This window comes from Quercus suber, unplaced genomic scaffold, assembly GCF_002906115.3.
Source record: "Quercus suber isolate HL8 unplaced genomic scaffold, Cork oak 2.0 scaffold_179, whole genome shotgun sequence".
Classification (NCBI taxonomy): Eukaryota; Viridiplantae; Streptophyta; class Magnoliopsida; order Fagales; family Fagaceae; genus Quercus; species Quercus suber.
In genome coordinates, this window is record NW_027069638.1 from 411,072 (window position 1) to 431,403 (window position 20,332).

General features: G+C 35.1%; 2 protein-coding genes across 5 annotated transcripts; one reads left to right on the top strand and one right to left on the bottom strand.

Annotated features, from left to right (window-relative positions):
* The first annotated feature begins 238 nt into the window (after positions 1-238).
* On the top strand, positions 239-688 carry LOC136069587 (extensin-like). The gene has a single exon (XM_065778293.1). It carries the CDS (start codon positions 239-241, stop codon positions 686-688), a length of 450 nt encoding a protein of 149 aa, XP_065634365.1.
* A 10,178-nt stretch (positions 689-10,866) lies between these two features.
* Positions 10,867-18,960, bottom strand: LOC112022275 (protein WVD2-like 7). Of its 4 annotated transcripts, none has more exons than XM_065778308.1 (10): positions 18,448-18,960; positions 18,236-18,308; positions 14,962-15,726; positions 14,504-14,707; positions 14,299-14,342; positions 14,125-14,217; positions 13,950-14,046; positions 13,785-13,844; positions 12,882-12,992; positions 10,867-11,770 (listed from the first exon to the last, which is right to left on the bottom strand). In XM_065778308.1, the coding sequence occupies exons 2-10, from the start codon at positions 18,275-18,277 to the stop codon at positions 11,288-11,290; spliced, it is 1,899 nt and encodes a 632-aa protein (XP_065634380.1). In that variant the 5' UTR covers positions 18,278-18,308; positions 18,448-18,960; the 3' UTR covers positions 10,867-11,287. The 4 variants fall into 4 exon arrangements, with proteins under 4 accessions (XP_065634380.1, XP_065634381.1, XP_065634379.1 ...); XM_065778309.1 differs by having other exon boundaries at positions 13,785-13,856; positions 14,962-15,708; positions 18,448-18,957; XM_065778307.1 differs by having other exon boundaries at positions 13,785-13,856; positions 18,448-18,957.
* Positions 18,961-20,332: the final 1,372 nt, after the last annotated feature.

Consider the following 20,332-nt stretch of genomic DNA (forward strand, 5'->3'; position numbering starts at 1 on the left):
CAACAAAAAAAGTTTCAATATGCATGTTGGACAAACGTGCCCACTTGATCGTCACAAATAAGTCGTTTTAAAGCTCATTAGTAGATAGGACTTTCTTTTCCCATCCTGCCTATATCACTTGGCCCTCAGTTCTTACTTTGTGTAGGGACAAACACCTAATATAGTCTTCTAATAGCCAAGTCTCCCACTCTACTCGCCCACTTCATTTGCTCTCTCACCCCTCCTTTCCCTTCATGCCATGGCAACAAACTCAAACCAAGCTCTCCTCTCCACCCTCTTCTTGGCCTTAATCTTTCTCAATTTTCCAGCAGCCATAAGGCCCGACAACGCGTGCCCGTATCCGTGTTATCCTCCGCCCACCGGCCCTGGCAACACCCCGACAACTCCGGCGGCCACAACACCGCCGCCGCCATTCCAAATAGAGTCATACCCACCTCCAGCTGGAAACAACCCTACTACACCAACAGGGAATTTACCATTTGACACTCCACCACCACCTTTCGGTTCTAATTCAGCTGGTGCCCCTCCCCCTCCTGACCCTATATTGCCCTACTTCCCATTCTATTACAGAGAGCCTCTTCATGGGGAGGGTCAGGCATCAGCTACTACACTTGGAAGACCAATATGGATTATGATGGCCATGGCTAAGCTTCTTGTTTTTATTTTTCTTTTTTCTTCCTATGTATAACTCATTAAAAATTTGGATGTAACTAGTTAAGCTAGCTATTGTTGAATATGAGTAAGAACTATTCGGCAAAAGTGAAAGCTTTGTGCTCTGGGTACGACTTTTTTTATCGGAGAAAGAATTTGGTAGAAATAGTTATGTTATATTTTTAGTTGCAGAAATGTGAAGCAATGGTTATAAACTCAGAGAAGAGCTTTTGATGAGGATGATGATCATGGCCCAAGAGCTTGACTTTATTGTTTGGTAATGTAAAGGAATCTAGTTTTTCTTTTATGTGTCTTTCCTATACTTTTTCTTTTGTCTTAATGCTTTTTATTACGATTTTCTAACCACTCATCAACTTTTTTGGACCACAATAGGGATTGAATTGTAGCTGGAAACTTCTTGATTGTTAGAGATATATATATTAAACATATATTAGCCCAATGTAATAGGCCCAAGCCCATTCCTGCTTGTACTAGTAGTCTAGGGTTTAGTCGCCTATATATACTCATGTTAGGGTTCATTGTAACACAGGTTATTGTACTACACTCCTACACAATAAAGATGTAGCCCTTAAGGGATTCCTCCGTGGATGTAGGCCGTCAAGGCTGAACCACGTAACCCTCGTGTTCTTGATGTTCCTATTCTATGCTTTCCTCTTCCGCATCCACTCTAGCATACACAACATGGTATAACACATTGAATATATACTCATGTTAGGGTTCATTGTAACACAGGTTATTGTACTACACTCCTACACAATAAAGATGTAGCCCTTAAGGGATTCCTCCGTGGATGTAGGCCGTCAAGGCTGAACCACGTAACCCTCGTGTTCTTGATGTTCCTATTCTATGCTTTCCTCTTCCGCATCCACTCTAGCATACACAACATGGTATAACACATTGCGTTTGATAATATTCTCCATTTAACATGGTATCAGAGCTAATATTCAACAATTCCAGCTCTAGGTGTTCTGTTTTTTTTCCCCTGCCATGGAGGGAACTAAGACAATAAAATTTAGGTGCAATTAGAAAATATTTTATTTATAATTAAAAGGAAAAATTGCAATTTACTTATTTGTAGTTTATCTGAAATTTAAGTTGCCTACATATAATTTAAAATTTGATACTTTATTCACCTGAAGTTTAACCAAAATTTAAGTTACTTACTTGTAGTTTGAAATTTTATAATGCAAATGTTTCAATGGATAGTTTTTGATCTTATTTGATTTTGTATTTTATGTTTTTTGCATTTTTAGAGGAGAGAGACATAAAAATGAAGTAAAATTACATATGTAACTCTGTTTTTAACAAAGATGGGTTATAAAAATCTAACTAAGTTAATCTCAAAGTAAGAAAAATGTCAAATTTCAAACCACATAGGCAATTTAAATTTTGGCCAAATTATATACAGGTAAATTGAAATTTGCACTAATTAAAAAGTATTAGGTTGTAAATAACATTTTGCTAATATTATCTGTGGGGGGAGAAAAACCCAACCCAACTTATTGGGCCCAAGGCCTTGAAAGAGGAACACTATTCGTCCGAGGAGGTGTGACCTTCAGTCAGAGGCCCACGTCAAAGGGGAATGCCTTGAGATGAGCACGTGCGCCATCCGAGGAGGTAATCATGCGCCCGAGTAGTCCAACATCCTCGGATTCGAAGAGGTTTGACCCAACACGAGCATGGGAGGTTCAAATGATCTGTTTGACAAGTGTCTAGAGGGAGAGGAACCTCGGACACACATGAAGATAACGGGAACAGAGAAATATCAAGGAGGCATACTTCAACCACCACATTTAATGCACTGCACCTACCTTCCTGGCCGCATTTATGTGGATAAGACCCCTGAACAGTGCTTTCTCAGCTACCGCCACTCACATACGGCTAAAAGTGGAGTGATGGGACTTGCACTCAAATGGGTGCCTGGATGATGAACAAGTGGACGGAGGAGATGTAAGAAGGCAGCGCTATATAAAGGAAGAAAGGGAGGAGGAAAAATGGAGAGGTATTTTAATTGCTGTAGCTCCAGGAATTGTAATCAGAGATTATCAATGAAAAGCACCTCTTCAGACAGAGCACTCATATTAGTCCAAGAACACATTAATTCAAATCCTCCCATTGGTGTTGCCGTTTAATACTGTTATTTTCATTATTAGCCTAGCCCTTTCACCCACTCTCTACAAAATTTATTGTTTTGAGCTCGGTGGGCTCCTAATCCATACTTCCTTGGGCATGGGCCGCAAAAACTGACCCTACATTATCCATAAAGTTAACTAGAACTTCTCCTTAAATATAAGAGAGAGATAAGGATTTCAAGAAGTTTAATGTAGCTCTGCCTTTGTGGACTCTGCACCTTTTCTTCCTACTTTTCAAAAAGAAAAAGTAAAATTCAATTTCAAATTAATTAAGCAGTCTTTGTCTGATAGTTGAGGGGAATGGGGTAGCACGGCGCCAGGGCCCCAAGTTTTTCATCTAAATATATTTTACTTGATTTTAAGTATATTTTTTATTTGAAGCGTGATTTTTGTGTTGTATTTTTTAATGAATGTCATGCATGCTTCTCATGATTGTTACTTTTGAGTTAATGCTAATATCAGCGTGATTTTATTATTGTCATAAAAATTGGTTTGCAAAGAAATAAGTACAATATTTTATTTATTTTAAAACAAAAAACGAAAAGTTTTAAATTGACAAACTTTAGACTGCTTTAAAGAAAAACAATTAAGTTTCTTTACCGATTGGTACTGCAAGATTGTAATTTTACTTTGAAGAGCAAAAATTTGGGTACTTGTTAAAAATAACCCCTTTAAGAAGTCTATGCTTGAAATGCTGGAAAAAAAAATGATAATTTGTATCTTCCTTTTTAGTTTGAAATAAAAGTGTGTTTAGATACCGCTTATTTTGCTGAAAACTGAAAACACTATAGCAAAATAATTTTTAAATGTGTGAATAGTGTCTGGGACTCATTGGTGTGACATAAAACCACAAAAACACGCTTAAATTATAATAATAAAAAAAAAAGGAAAAAAAGAAAGAAAGGGAAACACAGACACAAACTCTGGGAGTTTCATCAGTATCCAAACAGATACTAAGAATTGTTAAAAACTAAAAAAGTGGCCACATATTTTCATTAGTCTTCTTGAACAAACTAGTTTTTGACTTCTATTCTACACTTTGGCAAATTAAATTATGTGGCCCTCCATAAAATCCTAAATAAACGAAGAAATATATCTACACCCTGGTTTTGGACATGCTTTGAAAGTAATTGCTTTGGAAAACCATAGATCTTCCCTTGCCTCAAGGAACCTTTCTCCTTAGTCCTCACCATTAGTCTATTCCATGCCCAATATGGATATTGGAGTCAATCAAGGCCTTTAGAAAACTAGTATTTTCTTAAGAATCTCCCTTTAATAATTCTTTTGACTAAATTGTTAGAAGCCTCCAACCCAATTTAGCCAACAAAGCAAAGATTAAAACTTTCCAACTCCCTATATTTATTCCAACTAATCCAACCTTTAACTTGAAATAGCAAAGAAAGTAAGAAAGAAAGTATTAAAGTAATTGCCTTGATAACAACCTCTATACCTTGTGATAGGAGTTTTACTTTCCGTTGTTTATCATTAATTCAATCTAGTCTCTAATAAATGCAAAACAGCTTCAATATACATCGTCTAATAACTAAAAGCAACCTCAAATGTTTGCTTTCGCTAATCTGAGCTATTTATTCAAAACATTTTATGTGAAAAAGCTTTTGGAATGTTCTTCCTTCAGCAATTGTAGATTTTTTCGAATGAGGAGGGATCAATACATCATTTACTATGGAATTGTTTCTTTATAGAACAAGTATGGATTCGTTCACAAAATTTGTTCAAAGACTGGAGAAATGTAATGAAAAATAAATAAATAAGGATGCCGCATAAATACATTACAAAATGTGTTATATTCCTTAAAAATAATTGAATTCAACCATATGGCTCGTTATCAATGCATTCATATTTTTGAAAGTATTTGAGATTTTAATATGCAACAACACTTAAGAGATTGTAATTGTGTTTTTTAGACAAAAAAGAGAAACCACACAAGAAAGAAATTGGATTTAAGGTCCATTACCAAGAGCATGGGCAGCCTTATTTGTCTGCCTTCCAACCCATACTACATGGGCCTATAGTGCCAGCAGAAACATTCAGCCTTCTTTGGAGTCACTCTCGACAATTCTGTTGAAACATTCAGCCTTAGCAATCTGGACAGCCCATTGAATGGCATCTTGGCTTCTATTTGTGAATTGTGGTCAAGGTTGAACAATTTTCGATTTTAAGTTTTTAATTTTTTTGTACAGCTTTTTAAATTTTTATTTTTTTCTCTTTTTTTCTTACTTTTTCAAAAAATTCCAAAGTACAAGCATACTTTATTACACTTTCATTAAAAAGTTTTTAACAAAAAACTAAATAAATTATTCTCAAATAGACACGTAATCTAGAGAGCTTTTCCTCTGAGTTTCTAATCATCAATGCCAAGCAAGCTGCTTTTGTATTCATTTCTAGTACTCCTTTATCAAGTTTGCCCCAGTGTGGGTCTGGAGATGATTGTGCTATTGATGCTACTGCTGCCTTCTATTCGAGTGGCTTTCAAATTTGACACTCATAGCCTGTAAACAAAAACCCCAGTGATAGCTAATCACATTGCTTTTGCCCAAACATACCACCGAAACAAGTGTAGGCTTAATTCCTTCTCTAAACCACAACATGAAATACACTTCCTAGTCTTTAGACTTTAGTCTTTTGTTTTCACAGCTTCCTCTACATGTACAGATCACTCGATTTGTGATCAAGTCTGTCTGCTTGACTATACCAATATGCTGACTTTAAAGTGACAACCATTTTTTGAGCCAATCCACACTAATTTATCAGGTCTGGGATACTGATCTTAATGGAATTTTAGAATAGCTTTGCAAGATTCATCATTCGAATATGGTTCTTTATTCTGTTTACATAATCACATCACATCCCAGGCTTGGCATTGAGTTATTATAATCGCTAACAAGATTGGATCAGCACTAACACGGCTGTCCATGGGCTTGGGTAACAGGCACAGGCATTTTGAAATTCGCAAGCCGATAGTACCATGAAGATATTATAGAAATTGTTAATGTGGTTCGGCGCTGTGGCCTACATCTATAGGACAAGCTCAAAAGACCACATTTTTTTTATACACCTTTCTTAATTGTACATTGAGATTACACATAAACGTCATATTTTAAATTTGAATTGGAATTGATTGCCACAATCCCAAAACCTTCCCTAACAATCAACCGTTGATTTGTTAAACAATCCCATAAATTTCCAATCCAATCAATGTCTTCATTTGGTCTTCACTTTCATGGAAAGAGAATTGTGTTTTTCAACAGATATGGATATACCAGGTGGTTGATGCCTTGATGGTATGGATACCACCAATACTAAGAGATGATAAAAGTATGCATTGGCTAAAAAAAATTTCCTTTGATGGTGAAGAGAAAGAAATATAGGTTGATAGGACTCCATGAAATGGGCCTGACGATTCCTCATTTGTGGGCCGATGAAGGACGGGTCTATTACGTGCAAGACTCGTTATGGACGGATCCTTCATGGACGGACGCAAGGTAAATAGAATCCTAACACAAAAAGGATTCCAGAAGGTGTGCACAATAATAAAGATCTTCTCTATAAGGAAAAGACTTGTCCAACACATTTAGGACTATTTAAGAGGATTCCTATAAGGAAATGACTTCTACTCCAAGGAAGAGACGTCAATCTTCGACTACTATAAAAGTCTCAATACCTTCACAAATCAAGGTATGCATAATTAACCCCTCTCTAGCACTCTAGAGTTGTGAGAAATTCTAACTTGACCCTCGGAGGGTATTTGGCCGGCACCACACTGGTACTCTCCGTTTGGTCTCCTCTTTTTGCTGTGCAGGTGATATTTCGAGTGTGCGAGTTTCGTGTGGCTCACTGGTGATTTTTTCGACATCATCAGATGGCAAGAGCCTAGGTGGTTGAGGGTACGACTTTTAGTGAGTATTTTCTTTCACAAAAGGAATTTCTTTGTAGGGGAAGATGCTCAAGTCATTGTAGTAGCTATCATTGAAAGAAAGATCTTCCTATTAATATAAGTCATTATTCACCAAATTTTCCACTGCAAGAATCAAGTCTCCATTGTATATGTCTACGGAGTCTCACTGAGGCTACTCAATTAGTTGCACAAAATATGCATTTAGGATTGAAGATTTGCAAATTTGGTTAGATGGGCCACCAATGTGATTGGAAATCACAGCTTATCAGTCTGCGGATCACGTGAACAAAAATAAAAATAAAATAAAGGACCAATTTCAAGAAATGGGCTCCGTATATCTAATTAAGAGCCTCTGCATTTTCATTGCAAACAAATAAATACCCTCTTCTTATTGTTTGCCTCAATATATGATTTTGATCCTACAGCAGTTCTATTAACTTTTTTGTTACTTAATAGTTACTAAACCTGATTAATAAAGATTTCCTTGAACTTCATGATGGTGTGAAATGTGAATACTTCTGAAGTTCTCTAATTAAGAAACATAAAACTAATCGTATAAGTATTGGTCACAATTCATGTTTTTTCTTTCTCTACATTTTCTCCTAGTCTTTCCAATAGTAATTCATAAACATTTCAGATAGCCTTTTTTGCATTTTAGATGGCTCTACTCCTGTTTTGGTTCATAAAGTTTCCTACTAAAGCTCTTTACACTGTTTCATCAGTTGTCGTTTCATCTGTTGTTAATTTGGAATTTGGATTTAAAATAAGTGAATTAATTAATTAGGCCAAGAATGTATTGACCCCTTAGGTAAATTAACCAATTAATTAGCTAAGTGAATTAATTAAGTCAATTAACATGCAACACGCGTAATAGCACAAACAAATCACCAAATAACTAAATGCAACGGAAATTAAATTTGATATGGGTGATTCGTTTACGAATAAGGAAAACCACCAAGGCAAAACCTTATTGGGTGAATTTAAAGTCACCACTCTCGAGAATCCACTATTATCAAAACAAACAGTTACAAGTAAAGGAATCCCAGTATCTTATACTAACCTACAGTTGAATCATTACCCCAATACACAATTGGACTTGTAATGTAGTGACAATCCCTCCTTTCAATGCACGGTTTCAAGTACGTGACTAACCAATCGATGCATGGATCCCAGTACATGACTAACACACCAACTTGAGAAGGATGTTGGCTGCAAAGTTCTTTAGTTCATCCACACAATGAAGATCAAGAAGCTTCTTGGTTACAAAACCCTACGGCATACAAACGCAACAACTTCTTCCAGAGAAAGATGAACTAGGGCAATATTTGTCTTCGGTCACAATGTAAGTGCAACAAACAATTGCAACAACATTTGCATCAACTAAGACAACCCTTAAAATAATCATTATATATGTCTAGGGTTGTAAGAAAAGAAACCCTACACAAATAACTTGGATATGCGTGAAAAATATATCTGAAAATCTAAATTTCGTAATTTTCGATAGATACAACTGTCGAGTTATCTGTTGAGCTTCAAATATTAAATATCGATAGATACATCTGTCGAGCTCTAATAAATAGCACTTCTTCACTTGATTCTTGGACAGATTTGCATGGCTTCAATACTTGAACTTGAACTCTTGTTCCTTGAAATATTAAACACATCCTAGATCTACCCAATTACAAGTAAAACACGTTTTGTCAAAGGATTAGCCAATTCTAAATGACATATGTTCATAACATGTTCCACATATGTCCTAACAGTAAGTGCCTCGTCCAATTTAGAATCTAATTGAATTTTTACTCTTCGATTTTTACACTCAATAATTCACTTGACACATAAACTGAAAATTAGATGGGGTACGTGGCACAAAATTGAAAATCTAATTAAAATCTAATTAGATTTTCTCTAAATTTTGGCTTTTAATATATAGATTATTACAAGTTAGAGCATGTCAACAATAATACTATAGATACAACAGTTTTTTAAAACATTTTTCACAACATCAACAGTTGAGTTGGTAGATTTTATAGGTTCACATGCTTCTAAGTCCCACTACTGACATTATTTCTTGTCTCACACTTTTTGTTTTTGTTTTTATTTTTTATGATAAGTAATGATAATTAGAATATTGAGAAAGTTCATCCCTACAATGCTTCAATTTCGCATTCATTTCAAGAAGGCAGAATTCACCCCCAAAAGTCACACATTAAAAAAATTTGGTCTTTAATTTTTTATTTTTTATAGAACAATTTGGTTTTTTAATTTGGAGGATGGATGACAAGAAAAATACACTCATACATACCTATTAGTGGAATTCATAAATTTTGGGGCCAAAGCAAAATAAATAAGAAAACAAAACTATGGGGCCTAAGAATTTGGCGACCATGGCCCATTTTTGTACTGGACCCAAGGCCTATGCTGAGAAGGAAGGAACGTCCAAGGACGAACTAAGAAAGCCCATATTGCTGAGAGACATCGCCGAGGACAATCCTGTCCTCGGCCAACGAGATCATAGAAGGGAAGAGTGGCACGCCATCAAAGATAGCCTCCCAGAGCATTTCAAAAAGAATGACGAGTACAAGGAGTCAGCCATGGGAGCATGGTGGAGGAGCAGTTCAAGGAGAAACTGTCACCTCCGCATTAAGTGTCCTCAACTAACGTCCTAGCCGCATTAATGAGGAAATGACCTCTGAACAGTGCTACCTCGATTACCACGACTCACAGAACACCAAAAAGGATGTCTGATGGGACAGACACTTAAGTATAGACTTAGATGATTAACAAGTGGAAAGTTAAGATCATTTAAAGAGGACTATATGATAGGAAAAACCCACCATGGGAAGGAAGGGCGATGGCAATCTCAAGAACTCCTGCAACCATGGCCATTCAACACATACTAGAATAGAGCTCCTCGGATGGTGCCGAGGACAAATTTTCTTTGATAAACTCAGCTCATTTCTGTTTGATCATCATGTATATCCATTCTAGTCGTTATCCACGCACTAAAACCTAGCTCTTTGGCCCACTCTTTACAAATTTATTGTACTAGGCTCACTGGGCCAAGATTCCTTACGTTTTGGGCTTGACCCGAAAATCGTGACCTTACAAAAACCTATTTATAGTACGTAACAGATTATGATAGGGTATTATGTCTGGTACAATTACCCCCTCACTCACAAAATATTGTTACTTCTTTTACCTTTTAACTTTAACTTCTACTCTTTTTTCACTTTTTTTATTCAGTAGTTGAGATTGAAAACCATTGAAAGTTATTGCATTAGCCATTAGGTGTAATAACCTGCACCTATGTAACCTTGTTTTTTTAAGAAACAATATATAACCTTGCCTGACACTTTCTTGCCAGTTTTTTTTACCCCTTCCCATATAGTAGTCGACTCCAATTAATGCTTAATTTCTTGACAAAATTCATAACTCATTGAAAACAAAAACAGAAACCAGATTACATAACAAAGGACTAGAGAATCTTATCATATTAGACCGAATCTCTCGGACGCAAGCCCAAGTGATTTCTCAGTTGTGGTAGCAAAGTCAGCATCCACTGAGCGATCACAGCTAGAGTGGTATTGAAATGTTTCATTTCTTTCTTGCACTTGGTTAGTGCCTTATTAGTGGTAATGAGTCTGTTTTGGTTTCTATTTTGAAGTGAATTACTATCATCATCACATGGAGAGAATAGATTACTCGTACTAGAGTCTACGTCTTTTACCTAGCTAAATTAACCTAAAGCCAAAAGGAATGCCTCCCTACTGAGGTGGTATTACATTTATTAGATACATAATAGATTTTCTCCTTCCTACCTGTTCTTAGCTTCGGTAATTCAGCATGTTTCTTGATACAAGCACCATCTAGTGGTCTCTCAAAAACAAGAAAAATAGCAACCATTAATTAAATAGGATCTCATATTTAAATGGGCATGCAATATGTGCCCAATATGATGATTTTTATTGTATCTTGATTATGAGAAATACTTAATCCAGGTTTATATACATCATCGTCTTCCATAGTCATTGGAAGAGAAATGATCATCTCTTGTTAATATATGAAGACGAATTTTTTGAGTCAAAAAAGTAAACAACAATAGGCTACCATATGAAAATCATTTCAAGATGCTAGATACAAATCTTGCTTACGAAATTATAAAAAATTAAGAACAAATGCTGTTATTACTACAAATAATTATTTCATTAAACTAATCATTCGTATTGGTATACCTCATACATGGTGGTAAACGGGTCTTCTGATTTTAAGAGATCCCTCATACAATTTCACCATTATTATCTATTCCAGCTACATGTTATGTTACATGTTGCATACATGAAAATATAAAATAACGTTAAGGGAAAGTGATAATGAAATGCTAACCTCAACATTCAGCTTTCATGATACATCACATCTACGCTATGGAGAGAAGCATGACGTCGTACATGCTTCTTACAGGGTAACTTAAGATCACTTTATGCTTTTTATTCATTCCGCATGGTGGCGAACATGTGATGGTAGCTTGGGGAAAAGAAGAATATATGGGAAGAAGGGTCTTTTTTGTTCAAGAGGCAACACCAACTGTTAGATGACCCATTCCAGAACTGCTACCAATGCCAATGCTTTTCATGTCCTTCCTTGCCATCTCATTGCTACTTCTCCGGGCTCCCACTTTCTGTTTCCTATCAACTCTTTGACTTTTTGTCACCTTATGAGTTTCTGATACACGATGTTTATACAAACTAGTATCCTTCTCCTTTCCTCGCTCTTTCCTCCCTGTGACCTCATTTCTAGTTGTAGCTTCTGGGGGAAAACTTTGGTTGGTATATGCAGTCTGCAAGATTTCACTGCCTCCAGAATGCTCAGTTGATGGGAAGTTGGTCTCCTCTGAGGCATCAAGTGGTTCAGATGTGTCAACAGATTCACTGGTAGAGGGAGCTTGGTCATTTCCTGCCTTAAAATATGATTTTGATCCTGCAACAGCTCTACTCCCTGGACTTGTACACTTATTTCGTACTTTATTAGCTTTGTTGGTACTTAATACGACCTAATAAATAAAAATTTCCTTCAGAATCAGGATGGTTTTGGATTATTTGTTGCCAAATTAACATCTGAAAGGCTTTATCAGACACATAAATGAAAGAACAAACTAATTATAATTTAGGAGAACAATCCAAAACATAGGACAACAAAGGCTAAACATCAAAATATGACAGGGAAGCACGTTATAGAGGTAGATACAATGGTTATAATGATATTCACATGCTCAAAATGACAAATTTACATGGGTAAACTCAAAATATGCCTTTCTTAAAAGTACGTCCTAAAACTAAATTCAGAATGAATCGCCTCAAGGGCTCTTCCTCTTCCCTATGGATAAGATATCATGCCATGTTATTTCACACAACGCTGAACAAGAGAAAACCTAACTATCAGATATTATTGCTCATGAAATTAATACAATTATTTTGGGTGATAAATTGAAGCTCACACATTAAGTCATGTTTTCTCTCAATTGGCAAGATTTCCACAAAGCAATTCTTCACTTGCATAAAAAGCCGTTTGTTATATATGAATGAGGCAGTTAATGGGGAACTACTAGGCCTTCAACAAACACATTGAAAGTGAAAAGAAAATTTAATTTTGAAGGAAGAATATTATGTGACTAGTATGGAAAATATTTGGAAATCAGAATGATATCACTGTAAGATGGTGTGAAAACTTTTGAATTTCTAATTAAAAAACATAAACTAATGGTATAAGTATTGATCACAATTCTAGTAATTTCTTTCTCCAGATGTTCTCCAAGTCTTTCCAGCAGTAATACATTTCAGATAGATTTTTTTTGCAGTTTTGCCTATCAAGCTCCAGTTTTGGTTCAATGATTTTCTTAAAGCTTGATATGTTTCATCAGTTTATTGTCATGTCATCTCTGCATGTAAATTACATAAATTCCAAATCCATTATCGATCTTATGACCCCTTAAAATCACAAGCGCTGGCTGAAAGCCAATTTTCCTCTAATTTCACATGCTTGTGGGTAGCCCACTGGGAGGGTCCAATGTCAGATGTGAAGAATCTGATTCCTCTAGTTATATAAAATGGATTTCTTTAGTCAAATAACCATGCAAAGTGGTCATAGAAAAACTATCTACATACCTTCTTCCCATCTGACCCTGATGGCATAGCTACATGATAAAAAGAAGGCATAGGCATTGCCTTGAAGTTTAGGCTTTTCCGGAATTGTTTGATCTCAGCTTCTGTCTTCTCCTGCAGTACAACTGAACCCATTAAGTTTCATTTTTTATGCTTCAATTGTTATAACAGGAGGGGCAAGGGGCTTTGAACCTTGGTTCCCCTCATAAGGAAGACCAAGCAGTGCCACTAAGGTACAAGGCTCTTAGTTGAACTCGTTAAGTTTCTTACAACCACACGTAATGAACATCAACATAATTTACAAAACAACCAACTTTAAGAAGGTGCTATTTAATCCATATCTACTACATCCTTGTTTAAGAAATGAAATAAGATGAACCTTACTAGAAATTTTTCAAGTTAAGAATTTGGAATGTTTCTAACCATACCCACATTTAAAAAGAAAGAGAACCAAAGACCAAAAATAGTACTAATAATAGTAACAAATCTACGGCTTCTATAATTTTTAGCATCAAATCTCAGCCAGTAGCATAAAAGCCTAGGTTTTGAATATCACTATTGTTTCATTATCCCAAGCACCGAGAGCATAGCGATACTTTGGATGGTGTCATTATCTCTTTTAAAGTTTAGCAGCATGCAGTGAAATTCCAAATAATTTCAATTAGGATCCGTTTGGGAACAGCTTATTTAACTGAAACTGAAAACTTTTTACTGAAAGTAATATAAATAAAGGTAAAAATTAACTGAAATAATACAGTGAGACTCATAAATAGTACCAAAAAAAATAGTAGGACCTATGAATAGTAGCAAAAATAAGTTAAATAATAAAATAAGCTGACTTTATAATCTGTTCCCAAACGCAACCTTAATAATAAAAAAAATTATTAATTTGATAATTCAGCATACCTGTGTTTTTGCTTGAATTTGATTTTTCTCAGCCTCCTTAGCATGCATTTTCTCCCCCAACTTCATATAGAACTGAGTCAGATGAGTCACAGGAGCAAAGGGGTAAGCCATTCAAACCTAATCCCAAAGCAAAATTGAAATCAAAGTTACAGCGTGCTCACTTACCTCTTTCCTCCTTTCTGCTCGTTCATCGCTTTTGAAACTGAAAGTTGCAGCACCTGGCCTTGCATCTTCCTTTGTCGAATTCACAGTGCGATGAAGCCTATAATGAATAAAAATGAAAATTTAGAGGGTAAAAAATTAAACAGAAAGAGCAATCCTCATTGTGTTTTCAATAAACCTGTTTGCTGTTACATGTCCTCCTGATTCCGCCTTCATTGAAGAGGGTTGAGATTCACCAACTTTCTTTCTCCTTGATCCCTTTTCACCAATGCTACAACAAAAGAATCAAACTTGAGTTCCAAATTAAGCATATAGGTTTACCACTACCAAGATTCCAAGAAACAACAAGTACCTTTTATTGTCATGAATTAATTTTGCCTTCTGACTTCTAGAATCCTGCGCAAAAAAGAACAAGCAATAATAGAAAACAGAACACACTTAGTATTCATGTACAGTGTTAATGAATCTTATTATAATGAACTGCCAACTGACAATAATATTGCTGATAAGGCACCTTGAATTGACTTCTCAATATATTGGCATTGTTAATTACTTACCTCTGAGATTGGAGTTCTGTGCACAGCACGTGTAGTTGGAAAGCTAGTTTTTGACAAATTCTTTTCTATATTTGTTCTTGGTGAACTCTCTCTTTCCCTTCTACTCGTATTCTTTGCAGGGTCTTTAGATGCAGCACCATAAATGTCTCTCTGGACTTGAAAAACTCTGGGCTTCAAAGGTTTGGTTCCCATTGCAGCCTTCAACTAGAGTTAGAACATCAAGGAGTTTAAGCCACAAAGTAAAATATGTGGAAAAAGCTTAAAGAAATGCATGCATAACAATCTAGTGCTCATTGAAAATTAAACACACTTCCAGAGCAAGTTTCCAGTAGCTACTTTGTTATCTTTACTTCAAATTATAGTTGCCATAGAATATACAGTGATTGCTTTGAAAAATAAGGAACTATAGACAAAAAAGTATGAGTTGTTACTGTGATAATATTCTTGTAAATCCATACCTTTGGAGAAGGGGTTTGCCAATGTTCCAAGCTAGTTTTGTCAACTTCCGCAGCAGATCCAGTCTTGGGAGATTGGTCAATGCCTTTTGGTGATTTATCGGCATTTACTGCATCGCAATCAAGGTTCTGAGTTACCTCAATATCTAGTTTGTCATGAACTAGGACTTTACATGATTCATCAGCATTCACATCATCACCATTAAGATTATGATTTCCTTTTATCTCTGGTTCATCATTAACTGAACGAAACTTGTCACACCCAGGGTCAGCTTGATGTGTTTCCCCAGCATTAAAATCCGCAGCATTACCATCTATCAAATTATCAGCATTGTTCAAAACGGATTCCATCCGAGGAGCAGAGAAGGAAACCCCCAGCTTCTCCATGCCAGATCCTGTTACTTCGGATTCTGCATGATGCTCTGAACCCTCAGGGCTCTCATCAAAGTGAGCATAGTGGCTACCTTCATTTACACGTTCAAACTCTTCTCTGCTCTCCAAGATATCATTTTCACTAGTTTGATATTCAGGCCCACTGCAGCACTCAGATGAATTTGGAAGAAGAAGACCCTTCTTCTTGAAATGAGCTTCAAAATAAGCTTTCTTCTCAATAACAGAACCCGGTTTCGAGCATTTTTCAACCTCCTCAAGGTACCTATTATGTGAGAAAGATGACCTCCTTTCCCAAGATAATGGTTCTTTTTCAAACCTTCCAAATGATATAGATCCAGAATGTAGAGAATCTGCCTGCTTGTGTGATGAAAGTAGCTGTTAGAAAGAGAATAAGTGGAAAAAGACACCCATGAGAGAAAAAATGAAAAGTATGTTTTTCAATTCAGCCAGCTTTCCACTGACACAAAATTTCCAAATACTTTGACAACAGCCTCAACTTCACTCAATTCATTGGCACATGTGGAACGTAGTTGGGTGCTCAATGAAGTAAACTTTTGTGGTTTAATTTTATTTTTAGTCAGTGTGTTTTGCTGTATTTTCACTAAAACAGTAGAAGTTCTACAACAATGTGCAATTTTTGAATTGCATTACTGATATAGAAAATGGTTACTGAAAGATCCAGGAATCATCAATCATATATACACTGATTACTTTCAACAAGATCATGGGGTTGGAGATTTATTCTTAAAGTCTGGGAAGAGGCAAGGGATATTCTGAGTGATAAAGTAAGGGATGGAAGCAAGATACTCCTATGGCATGATTCAAGGCACCCTGATTTCATATTCAGGCAAAAGTTGCATCAGTCCAACTGAATAGAATATGTACCTGGAGGCTTGCTAGATCAGATCATCTTGTAAGCATCCAGAGCAAGCTTCCTTTAAAGAGTTGAAAGAAGAAGACAGAGCCTTACGGTCTGCCTCTCACAAGTTTGATTGTGCTGACACTTGGAATGAAGTTTGAGCTAAAGGTAACAAGGTAGAATGGTGGAATCTGGCGTGTTTTAGCCTAGCTATCCCTAGGTACTCTTTTGTTGGCTGGATGGCTATCCTAAACAAGTTCCAAGGACGGAATGATACAATGGGTTCTTGATGTGGACAATGTGCGTGTGATCTGCAGGTCAAGTAATGAAGAGAGAGATCACCTCCTTTTTTGCAATGCTCCTTCACTAGGAGGATCTGGGATGATATAATGGGTCTGGATTTAGTGTCAGATGCCAAGACCAACTGGAAGGAGTTAGAAAAATGGGGTGCTACTCAAAGAAATTTAGAACCACCCTCTGCAAGCTTGGTGGCTACTGTCTACCAATTGTGGAAGCAAAGGAATGCTATTCTAAATGCTAGGAAAATCTATACTGAAGAGCAGCTTATTGGCATTATTAAAAAAAGGATGCTAAAAGAGTGGACAGCAAGAAGAAGTACGGCTATAACTCAGTATTAAATAGAGTACTCTGCTGTAATTGGGGATTCAATCCAGCCTTGCTCGTTTCTGTCCCTTGATTTTTTATTCATTTGAGTTAAGCTGAGCGGTACTGAGTTTGTACAATTGACTCTAGGTAGTTGAGTTTTACTTGCCTAAAGTAGCTGTTGCTAGATGGGTTAAGTCTGTTGTGGCTTTATGCTTTTCTCAAACATTGCTGTGCTGTGTTTATTGTTTGGCAGTTCTGGCTCTGCAGTATGTGTTCTGCTGAATCTCAAGCCTACTGCTCTTGAATCAATGTTTTTGATATGTTAAATAAGATTCTAACTGATCCATCTACCCAAAAAATATATACTGTTGACAAAATCAATTGTAAGTTTCCATTTAATTGCAAAATGACATCAAATAATTCTATTTTTTCAACAAGCAATGCTTTTTATCCATTCCCAGAACCTGACTAATTCCGGTGATACATAAATGCATATCCAAGCACAAAAACTTGTTAACAGTACTTCAAAACATGTTCTTGCCAATTGGATAATCTGTAAAGTAATTAGCCCCCAAAAAATCAAAGAAGATCTAATAAAGATAAGCTTGTTTTTGCCATGATCACTAGGCCAAGCACAGTTTTAGCGAATCAAAGATAGAATTCAGCAAGCAGGGATTTAAAGAAATGCTTACATTTTTATCACATTGAAAAGCAAGGTATAGATCATAAATTACAAATAGCAAATCACTACATTCTTTGCTGTACTTTCAAGGAAGTATGGATTAAAAAGCTCCAATTCACTTTGATATTTTCTGATTACAATCAGCGAAACACATGAATGTGCTAAGTAATCTATGGACCAGCAGCCTTGACCCTGTAGATGAATACTTCTTATAACATGATACACACCAGACACGCTCAAACGCCTTTTTTTTTTCTTCTTACAACAAGTGGAGATGGGAGATTCAAATCCAGATTCTCCCCATAGAGAGAACTAGTCAATGCCACTGAGCCACAAGGATAGGTTCTAAAAAATGTCATTTTTTTTTTTTGCAAACCATTCAATACACATTATGCATATGAACAAAGTATGTACTCAAGACGAAAGGCCGGAAAAATCAAATTAGACTAGTAGAGCCGATTACAAATGCAGATCCTTTCACCATTCATATATAAATTTCTAAAAATAGAAAAGTAAATCGTATATTATGGTCAAATGAGTCAAACTCTTTTTTTTTTTTCCTCAATTTCTTTTAGCAATTATTAAAACATCAAATTCCTCCTACTAAAACTAACAATTATCAAAACCTCAAATTTAAGCACCAGTTCTTAAAAATAACTTAAGTAAATCAAACAACATTAGAGATTTAACAATGTAATTAACAAAGAATGAGACAAAGATTTATAAAAAAAGAATACCTGAAAGCTAAAGTTATAGGATTCTTCAACCTCTCCCGCCATGATCAGCAAAAATCAAGCATTAAAACACTACCTAATCACCACTCATCAAAAAAAAAAAAAAAAACATAGTCATTAAATCCAATTAAACTCAAACTACAATAACATCTAAATTAACACATAAACAAAAACAGACAGAGATAGAGAGAGATAGAGATTTTAATGATTATTACCTTAAAAACGCATTTTCCAGAGAGACAAACAAATATATAAGAAAACGCTTTGTGATTTCAAATGGAACAGTTTGGTTTGAATTAAATGGAGGCAAGAGCTTGTGATTCAATGAATCTAAAAAAGAGTAAGAATAATAAGCAAGCGTGTCTTAGAGTGAAAGCACAGAACCAAAAAAAAATCACTGTGTTTTGTTTCTCTTTTTGAGTTTTGAGATCTTGTTGTTGTTGTTGGTGTTGTGTGAAAGAGAAACAGAGAGAGAGAGAGAGAGAGAGAGAGGCTTTTGTGACACACTTTTTCAGAATAAGTGAGTTTTAAGTGTGTGTGTTCGATTATTGAACTGTAAATCTTAAAAGACGGTTGCTTAAAAAGCTTAGTCAATCACAATCAGTCATCATGTGAAGCTTGTCCTTTTACTTTTTGTCCTCTTGCTCTCTCTCTCTCTCTCTAATCTCTATTCCTCCGAGTGACGGAGGAATAGAGTTTTTTGGTAAAGCTCAATTCCTCCGTCACTCGGATCGCTTGAGGCGCCGTTAAACTTGCAAACATGGTCAATTTTCTCGATTTCCAGTGCTTTGACTAGAAGAGCATTTGTGCTAAAAAGTACTTAGCTTTTATTAGTACCTTCAAAAAATTTGCTTTTCTATTTTAAAACCTGCTTTATAATGCACCAAATATGATTTTTTTTTTTCACTTTATTTAAACATTATTTATTTATTTTTTTTTTAATGTAGTGAAATAATTCAGTGTGACTCATGAATAATACCAAAAAAATGTAATAAAATTCATGAAAAATAGCAAAAATAAGCTAAATGGTTTAAAAAAAAAAAAAAACTTTTTAAACCAATGTCAAATGCACACTTGGTGTGAATACTCTTACCAAGGTCTTAAATGAGTCATGTCAAGTCAAGTATTAACAACATTCTCATTGAGATAATAGTTCAAGTTGCTCATTTCATTTTACTTTTTAAAATGAGACAAGCTCAAGTTCTATAATAATTTAATGTATGTTTAAAGAATTTTTTATTTTCGGTAGCTAATTTTTATAATGTGAGACAAAAAAAAAATTAAAAGTTAGTTTATTTTGTAAAAGCTAAAAGTTTGTTTATTTGAAATAAACTAAGACAACAAAATAATATAGGACTCATAAACTGTGGATAATTTAAGCAAAAAGCTAACTTGTAATTAGTTGTCAAATATACACTTATATTTCATGTTTAGGCTTAGTTCAATTTATTGTTGGATAAGTTTGACTTTATTCACAAGTTAGTTGATTAATTTATTATTCTTTCGTATGTGTGAGTGTATATATATATATATATATATAGTAAATACAATCACTAAATTTTTTTAATTTATTCATAAAATCTATGTTAGTAATAACTAATAAATAAATTGTAGTGTAAATTATATTATTTGAGTTAAATAAATTGATTTTTGTTTATGAACTGATAAAAATTAGTTTAACTAATCTTCTATTGCTAAAAATTATGTGATTTTTTATTACAAAATTTTCTATTTATATTATCAATAAATTAAAAACTTCCTATAAACATATTTACAATCTTGCACAATCCCTTAAAAAAAAAAAAAACAAACAAAACAAAACAAAAATTACACAACCCAAACTCATATTTACGAATTTTTTTGTTCCCTAACATATGAATATGTTGGAAATTAACTCATTTAATAGTTGAACTAAAATTTAGAGTTGAATTTATGTTGTTCACTAATTTTTTTTTTTTTTTTTTTAAAAAAAAAAAACACGAATAAGTTTTTTCATGCGTGGAGCCCAACTGTTAGATAGCAGCTTGACTCATTTAACGCTAGTTGTGACGGACGAGAGCTTCGCCTTCATGCACTATTGGGTAGAGAGGTTCCAGCTAA